Consider the following 9,125-nt stretch of genomic DNA (forward strand, 5'->3'; position numbering starts at 1 on the left):
CCTTTTTATGTTTGATGTTAAACTTTGCAATTATTATCTTTAAAGTTACAGAGGAAATAAGTCCCTCAAAGACCCAATCTAGGACCTGAGACATTCTTCATCCTTCAGTTAATTTCCAACACTCCTGCAGCAGTAGAGCCCTCCTCCTCCTCCTCTTCCTCCTCCTCCTCTCCAGTCCTCCCATTCAGAGACAAACGCACCTCCAGCTCAGTTGAGCCTTGGCTCTCCGTCGCGCGTCATGCGGACATCTTCACGCGCCACCGGACACCAGAGAGACCCCTGCCAGCTCCCCCACGGACGGACCCCTGCTCCAGTCGAGCCGAACTCTTCAGGGACTGTCGCCAGAGGCTGAAATTTCACAGAGAAACTGGTTTAGATTCAGCTCTGCCCGGAAGGTTCCATCTTCGGACACCTTGTTGTTTCTGCATGAAGTTTTTTAAACTGTAAAAAAAATGTTTCTGCTCCCTGGAAGCTGCTGGTCCAAAAGGATGGACTCCTTCCTTCCCCTGATTCTGGTCCTGCAGCTCGCGCTCTGGGACAAGGTGAGTGCACGTGACACCGAGAGCCAGCAGACTTTTTATATGGAATAATTCAGAGAAAATATTTCTGCTCATCTGCACAAACATCAAACTGTGACCGAATCATTTATTTTCAACATGAACAGCTTCTAAAAGGAGACAAGACAAATAAATTCACAATTTATTTTTGTAAAAACCTGAAAATAATACGTCATATATGTTATTTTTAGAATATTAAAGAAACAGATTACAAGTTTACCTTTTTCCTGGATATTATTTTCTTAGCCTTTTTGTCCCTTTGCATATTTTTGGATCAAAGAATAAAATTGGCTTTGTATCGGGTTATAACTAAAGGGATGAAGCATAAAGTGCTGACAGACCTGATCGTTTTCATTTCAGGGAGAAAACTGTTTTTCTGTTTATCTGATCGACAGTTCGTCCATTCAGCATTGACATCATAGACATGAATATTTTACTGAAGAAGTACTTATTTACAAAAACACGTTTCCCTAATTCATAAGAGATAAGAGGATTAAACTTATACGCTGTAAAATGTTTGCTGTAAAGTTTACAGTGACCATATATAGTGACTGTAAATATAATCACAGTACCAGTACTTTATAATTGTACAATATCAGTATTGAAGTAAAAGTTACAGTATTACTTAATATATTATCAGTATTGTATGATAATGTACTGTATTTCATTCAGAGTATCATTGCTGTATTGTGATTTATCATACCAGTACTGTATTTTATTTACAGCATCAGTACTGTAAAATAGGTTGCAGTATTAATACTGTTATTCATTAAAGTATCAATGTTAATGTTTTAAGTTACAGTGTCAGTACTGTTCTTAAATTACAGTATTAGTGCTATAAAACATTTACAGTATCAGTTCTGTATTATAAGTATTAGTATTAGTTCTCTTTTTATTTTACAGTATCAATACTGTATTAAAAAGTACAGTATACATACTTTATCTATTGTAGGATAGAAGTACAGTATTTATTTTACATCTTTCAATATTTACTTTCAATATTTGTAAGGAACCGTCTTTGCACTACATGTAATTTACAGTATTTGTGTTGTATGACAAAGTATTTGGATATCAATACTTTGCTATAAGTTACTGTATCAATAGTGTATTATAAGTCACAATATCGGTACTGTAATACAAGGTACAGTGTTTATACCTTATTTACTGGTAATTTACAGTACCAATACTGTGCTATAAGTTACAGTATTAGTATTTAATGTACAATGTCAGTACTGTATGTAGTTTATAGTTCCATACTAAATTTTCATTTGCAGTACTGTTACAGCTTTTGTGTGAGTTTTAGGTGAAACTCCAACAGGAATTATAAATTATTTGTTTCCTTCATCTTTGTAAATGTTTGTCCCTCAGAAACAAGAAAACGTGTCATTCTTTACATTTTTAACCTTGGATCTATAAAGTGTTGAACGGAAAGGGCTTTACAGTGGAGAACATACACTTCCCACAACTCATTGCAGTTTCCATCAGTTTACTGAAAACACATTTTACCGGAGCCTTTCCGCCTGAATTAAAGTACAAATATTTTTTAGCAATCCTAAATTGTCATGTCTTAAGCTTAGACCACTAGAGGACAAAATTACCAAATTTCCTTAAATAATTTTCTAAAGTTAGTTTTCATTTGATACTATTTCTATCTTAACATGTGATTCTTAACCTGCCATTGTGTATCTATTCCTACCAAACCCAGCCGGTCGAAACAGATGGTCCTCTTGTCCTGATCCTGGTTCTGCTAAAGGTTTCTTCCTCATGAGGGAGATTTCTTTCCACTGTCGCCTTCATGCTCAAGATGAGAGTTCAGCGATGGAGCTAAACTCAAAGCTGCTCCTCAGATAAATAATGTTCAATTATTATTTTATACATGAATGTTTCTGTTCAGTCCCTGAGACGACTTCTGATGTGACTTGGAGCTTTAGAAATGAACTGAACTGAAGTGAATTAAATCAACTCTTTAAAAAAGCTAAATTTTGATTTTAGAGTGAAAAACAGACGGACGACTGTATCTTTTGTAAAGAGAATCGAACTAGCGTTGCAGTTGAAGGATTTTAAAGTGTTTTATTATTCCAAAAGGTGTATATGAAACAAACTTTCAGAACATTTACATACATTTATCTTGTTCTAGAATTGTGCCGCTCAAGGTGGCTGCATGTTGGAGCAGCTCTGCTACTTTCATTCTGAGATTTTGCTTTTGGAAACTTTAATTCCACTTTTTCTGGATGTAAATCACATATTTTTGGACGATTGTTTCCTCTGGTATCAGATGCTGAGCAGCTGGAAGGATTTTACTGAAACTTTTATAGTTTTGGACATTTGTTATGATGCGTAATCATGGCAACAAGGCAGTTTTCTACAACCAACAGCAGCTGATTAACATCTCAAAAGCTCAAATAATATCTCAACTACAGCTCCAAATCTCTAATGAGTTGAAAAGGAGGCTCTGTGGATGCATTCTCATCTACCTGCCAGCTGTGCTCGAGTGTCTGACCACTGAGATCCTGGAACTAGCAGGAAACACGGCTCATGACAGCAGAAGGACAGGATCGTCCCTCTGCGCCTACAGTTTGCTGTCCGCAGCGACGAGGAGCTCGGCAGACTGCTGGGAGGAGTGGCCATCGCTCTGGGAGGAGTTCTGCCCAGCATTCGGACGGTCCTACAGCCCGAGGGAACTGAGAGGCCAGCCGGGTCTGGGTGGACGGATCACACGGCATCTGCAGCCAGTTTCTTAGGATCCACTGTGGGATGGACCTTTACAAGAGATCCTTCCTGTCTACAGCATCAGTATCTATAACATCTCAATGAAATGAAGATAATGAGTTACAACAACAAATAATTTCCCTCTGGGATTAATAAAGTATTTTTGAATTTGAATTTGAATCATGAGTTCCTTTCCTTGATGTCTCCAGGGTCTTTTTACATTTGGGTCTGATTTCTCATGGAATCAAAGGATTTATTTGATTTTTGACATCTTTTATATGAGAAATCTTTCTGGTGTTCACACCTGAGCGCCCACAAATAAAACAACACTTAGTTCATGGACCGCTCATTAAACAAATGAAGACAAACACAAAGGAGGAACATTCGTTCTGGCTCCGTGAACATCAGACGCTGCAGAGACATCATTAATATTTTCTGCCTCTTCTTTGAAAAGACAACGCAGATAATTCAGGCTGAAGAATATTCTGCCGTTATACTTTCTGAAAGCTTTCACTGACGCTCTTTAGTCCCTTCTGAAAGCGGTCACACATTCACTAAGTTTCTATTCCAAACCTTTCGCTAATATTTTGACGTTTAAAAAGACGAGATCCTTCCAGAATTTCATCTAAAGTCCACACCTTTGATATTTTTCTTTGAGAGGATTAGAAGAATGAAACAGGAATGAAAAGGAAGCACTTCCGTGAAATCCTCCAGAGTGAAAAAAGAAAATTGAGTTTGCCGTGCACGTGTATACGTTTATACGTGTGTGTAGTCAGACTGAGAGGTTTCTCCTCCTGAAGTCTTCTAAAGCTTTTGAACCCTGACATCAAATTACCCACAGCCTTCTGTGTGCGGCCCCGAGGCGAGTCCTGCCTCGTCCTCTTCCCTCGAAACGAACCGCAGAACCTTCAAATCAACTCGAAAGGCCAGAGGTAGTCGGTGCAGAGAGGCTAACATAAAAAAAGATTTATCTCTACATCCTGACGGCGCACTTCTCGTGATGATTTTTGGGACAAATTACGAGGAAATTAAAAAATAATCTGTCGGGTTGGTTTAGTCTAAGATCAGAAGCGGAGGCGATGCTTCGCCCACTTCCACACCATGTTTGGGGACACCGAGGATCGAAGCGGCGACCTTTCAGCTGAAGGGCAACCAGTTGATCTCTGGAGCGCCGGCCTCGCAGATGGGCTGCTTTATTATATGTCACCTGTTGTGCTCCAAACAAATAAAAAGAGGAAAAAATACCAGAATATATTCAATATGTCAATCTATCACCTTCAGACTGACGTGTTGTGATTGACTCTCAGCTACTACCACACCAAAACTGAGTTCACTTTTCTGTTGGCTAATGTTGATTAAGCTGTGACAGCCATCTCAGTGGTTAGCACTGCTGCCTCACAGCAAGAAGGCCGTGGGTTCAATCCCCAGATCTGACCTGCGGTCGTTCTGTGAGCAGTTTGCACGTCCTCCTCCCGTTTGCGTCAGCGTTGCCAACGCTTCGATGAGGAAAAGAGCAATTAGCTGCCCCAGAGGTCGCTAAATGACATCATCGCCTAGTTTGCATAATTGGCCAGAATGGAATAAAGTCACGGGAGAGACAAAAAGAAGAACAAGTGTAACAACATTTTAAGAAAGTTCATCTTTTGATTCTTTTTTATGGTCACAGTTCCAACTCTAATCAGGGTTGAAACCAGTAAACGTGTCCTAAAAGAGACACTTTAAAGTATTTTAGTGCAGGGATTTGATTTAAAATGAAAATGTTTTGTTTAGTTGGCACAGTGGCACGGTAGAGCTGTTTCCTCTCAGCGAGAAGGTCCTTGGTTCAAACCCCGGCCAGGGGCCTTTCTGAGTGGAGTTTGCATGTTCTCTCTGTGCATGCGTGGGTTTTCTCCGGGTGCTCCGGTTTCCTCCCACAGACCAAAAACATGCACGTTAGGATGATTAACTCTAAATTGTCCCTAGGTGAGTGAGAGAGTGAATGGTTGTTTGTCTCGTTTGTCTCTATGTGTCCCTGTGATGGACTGGAGACCTGTCCAGGTGTCTCTCTCTGTGGTCATTGATTTTAGAAAAGGCGCTTCAGTTGCAGCTCCTGTGGTCATTAAACTGTGAAGCTGTTGAGGTGGTGCATCAGTATAAATACCTGGGAACTGTTCTTGATGACAAACTGACCTTTGAACCCCACCCATGTGAACTCACGTTGCAAGAAGGCCCATCAGAGAATGTATTTTTATCGGAAGCTCTGTGGTTTTAATGTTGATTCTAGTTTTATGAGAATGTTTTATTGAGTCTCTTTTAACTTTCACCTTCATCTGTTGGTTTGGACTTTTGACGTGTAAGAACAGGAACAAACTCAGGGATTGTCAAGATGTGCAGCAGAACAGCACTGACCTACACAAAGAGAGGTCAGTGAACAAGGTCAGGCTGACTCTGGCAGATTCTGATCACCACTCCATGGTGAGTTCAGGTTGCCTCCATCTGGACGCAGGTATCTGTTGCCCAGATATAAGAGGAACAGACTGAAAACTCATTCATCCCTGTAGTGATCAGTCTTCTCAACGAACAAGGATGATTTCTGTTATTTTAACGTCTCATTGTCTTGTGCACTATGGATGTTTTGTGCCTACTGACTGTGAAACAAACTGACCCTCGGGGATAATAAAGATTTTTGAACTTGAACTTGGAGACCTGTCCAGGTGTACCCCCTCTCTCGCCCAGTGTCTGCTGGACGTGGGCACCAGTGACCCCTGTGACCTGCAAAGAAAGAAGTGGATAAAGATGATGGATGGATGGATGTTTCCTTTACATCCCGCCCAGCAGCACCACACTTGCGTAATTCATTTAGAGTCTGGATGCTGTGGAGGAACATCAAATAATAATTCGACTGCAGTTTCCAAAATTAAAATCCATTTTATGGTTCATGATATTTTGCTAACAGACAAAAAAAACACAACAACACCTGGACAATTATATAATTTTCCATTTTTCATGGCGTTGGGCGATAAAAATAAGCACTGAACGTTGGGGCTGCGGCAGATCAGTGGTCAGTGCCACTGTCTCGTAATCCCGAGGCTGCAGGTTTGAGTCCAGGTTACATCAGGAGGGACAGCTGGTGTAGAACAGTGGACAAATCTCTCGTGGGAGCTCGTTCGCTGTGAAGAAGGAAGCAACGGAAAGACAAACTGACTGACTGAATTGGACCCAGCAGCATCGAGTGTTGCAGAAAGACTAATGACGATGTGTGAATCTGAACCAGACCCAATCTGCTTCCTGTTTGAACTGGATTTGGGGAGTCCAGACTAAAACAACTGGAGTGGCTCGTCACTTGAATGCAGAGGTTTCTCACCAACATGGCTGTTCTGAGTTTATAAAAAGGGCTCCAGGTCAATTTGTTGCTCCTCTTGCTGCCGCCTTCTGCAAAGGTCGCCATAGTTGATTTGATAATTGCTTTGTGTCCCTCCTCACCCAACCTGGGCTCAAACCCACAGCCACAGGATCACCAGACCATGGCACTGACCACCAAGTCACCACAGCCTGTGTTCATTACCCCATCGCTTTATACTCCTGCAGCTTTGGTCATGATGTAACCAACGTTTTTGTGTTTCAGGTGTTTCTTCTCTGCCGCCTCTTGCTCATGTCCGTGAGCTTTATTACCTTTGGATACGGGCGGAGCAGCTGTCTTCCACATTTCTGAGCCTTCGAGCTAATTTCGGCTTATCAACTTGTGTTGAAACATTCACACAGTTCAAATGCCTCCCTCTAAGTCAAACGTCTTACTGAAACGGAAGCCATTTTTCTCTGAGCGGCGATGGAACGAGTGATTTGTTCCAGCCGTAAAGTCAAATTGAAATCATTAACGGAGTGAAACACGGGGCTCGGTCGTGACGTCAGACACCTCACAATAACTTATCCTTTTCATCACCGTGAAGTATTGGACGTAAATGATTGGGGGGGGGGGGGGGGGTATTACTGCTGCATGGCCTGAGGGGACCGACGCCCTGCGATAATGACCCCATTCAATTAATAATTGAGTTTGAAAAAATGTTTCCATTTAGGTAACAATAATTAAAGTGCACGCTCAGATAGCAGTCCAAGTCCTTCCCTTCTGTCTCCAACATCTGTAGATGCTATTAAAACATCTGTCAGACCTCATGATGAGAGATACTCCAGAATCTCTGCACTAAACAATAAAATATCTCAGTTTATGGCCTGAGAAGAGAAAGTCCCACTACTATCTTGCTTTTGTTCAAAACCGACTTGATTTATAAACCTGCAGAAATAAAACTTGTGTCACAATCAAGCTCTGAATTATCTGAGTTTACAGACCACCAGGTGGGAACAGATTGTAGAAATATGAACTAATAGCCATTTATTTACAGTAAATGAAGAAATGTGATTTTTTTTTAAAATTCTAAATGTATCATCTGACCGTATTTAATGCAGCCGGCTGGTAGGAGTTGTGTACATAAGTGTTTTTAATCTGAGCGGATGATTTGGTGTTTTGCAGACGGAGGCCATCCACCCAGACTGCGCTCTGGTGGTGCAGCACATGAAGGCCGAGGAAGAATGCAACCAGGTTCTCCAACAGGAGGAAAACAACCGCTCCTCCAGGACAGGTTGGAGTTTAAACTCAGATTTCTGCAGAAACTTTAGTTGTGGCATGAATGCAGAACAAAACGCTTCAGTTGTTGTGAACCAGCGAGACTTGTTCGGGGAGTTAAAGGTCCGAATGTTTCTGTCTCTTCACTTTGGACAAAGAGATGAAACCAGAGACTTTTATCACAGTGATCTCAGGTCTTAGGATATAAATAAATTGATACATTTTGGTCTTAATGTCCATCTACAGCCAGAAATTGTACTAATTTTAAATTTCCTTGATCATTTCCTTGCTTTAATTTTCTACATTTGTCCATCTTTGTCAGTTTTGATGACGTTTATGCTCTTGGCGTATACTTTGTTGTACATTTCTTCCAATCTAACGCCATCTGCAGGCTTTGGGCTATTTTAGCTGTTCATAAATCAAAACGTGGTGCAGAGCTGTTGCCTCTCAGAGAGAAGGTTGCAGATCGAATCCTGGCCAGGACCTTTCTTGGTGGAATTTGCATGTTGTTTTTTGCACGTGTAGATGTGGGTTTCCTCCCACAGATCAAAAACATCCATGTTGATTATATGTAGCTCTAAATTTCCCTAGTTCGTGAGAGAGTGAACGGTTCAAGCAGTGTGAGAGTTTGGTTGGTATGTCGACAGTAAGTCTTCAGGATGGGAGGTGGACTCCGCCAGGGCTGCCCGTTGTCCCTGATTCTGATTTCTTGATGAAGTCAGGGGGTGGAGGGAGTCGGTGGCCTCAGGATTCCATGTCTGCTCTTTGCAGATGACGTGGTCCTGTTGTGATCTTCAGCTCTCACTGGAGCGGTTCACAGCTGAGTGTGAAGCTGCTGGGAGGAGAATCAAAACCTCCAAATCTGAGGCCATGGTCCTCAGTCGAGAAAGGGTGGACTGCTCTTTTCGGGTCGAGGTTGAAGTTCTCCCTCAAGTGGAGGAGTTCAAGTATCTCGGGGTTTTGTTCACGCGTGAGGGAAGAACGGAGCGTGAGATTGACAGACATATCGGTGCAACTTCTGTAGAATTGCAGTCTCTTCTGGTACGAGCTGAGCTGTAATGAGAAGCTCTCTGATTACCTGTGGATCTACATTCCTACCCTCACCTACATCACAAATTCTGTTTGTGACTGAAAGAACAAGATTGAAGATCCAGGAGCTCTAAATGAGTTTCCTCTGCAGGTGCTGCCCCCGAGACCTGACTCTGAAACAAGTGGAAGATGATGGATGGATGGATGGATGGATGGATGGATGGATGGATGGA

The 9,125-nt window shown here is 41.8% G+C and overlaps 1 protein-coding gene across 1 annotated transcript in view; it reads left to right on the forward strand.

Moving 5' to 3' along the window:
- The first annotated feature begins 488 nt into the window (after positions 1-488).
- The window catches only part of ghrhrb (growth hormone releasing hormone receptor b), a 38,122-nt gene continuing 29,485 nt past the window's right edge, over positions 489-9,125 (forward strand). Inside the window, exons 1-2 of the mRNA XM_037674450.1 lie at positions 489-542; positions 7,771-7,879. Of these exons, the coding sequence (XP_037530378.1) occupies positions 489-542; positions 7,771-7,879 (163 nt within the window). The remainder of the gene's footprint in view (positions 543-7,770; positions 7,880-9,125) is intronic.

This window comes from Nematolebias whitei, chromosome 3 (assembly GCF_014905685.2).
Source record: "Nematolebias whitei isolate Nwh7 chromosome 3, NemWhi1, whole genome shotgun sequence".
Taxonomy (NCBI): domain Eukaryota; kingdom Metazoa; phylum Chordata; class Actinopteri; order Cyprinodontiformes; family Rivulidae; genus Nematolebias; species Nematolebias whitei.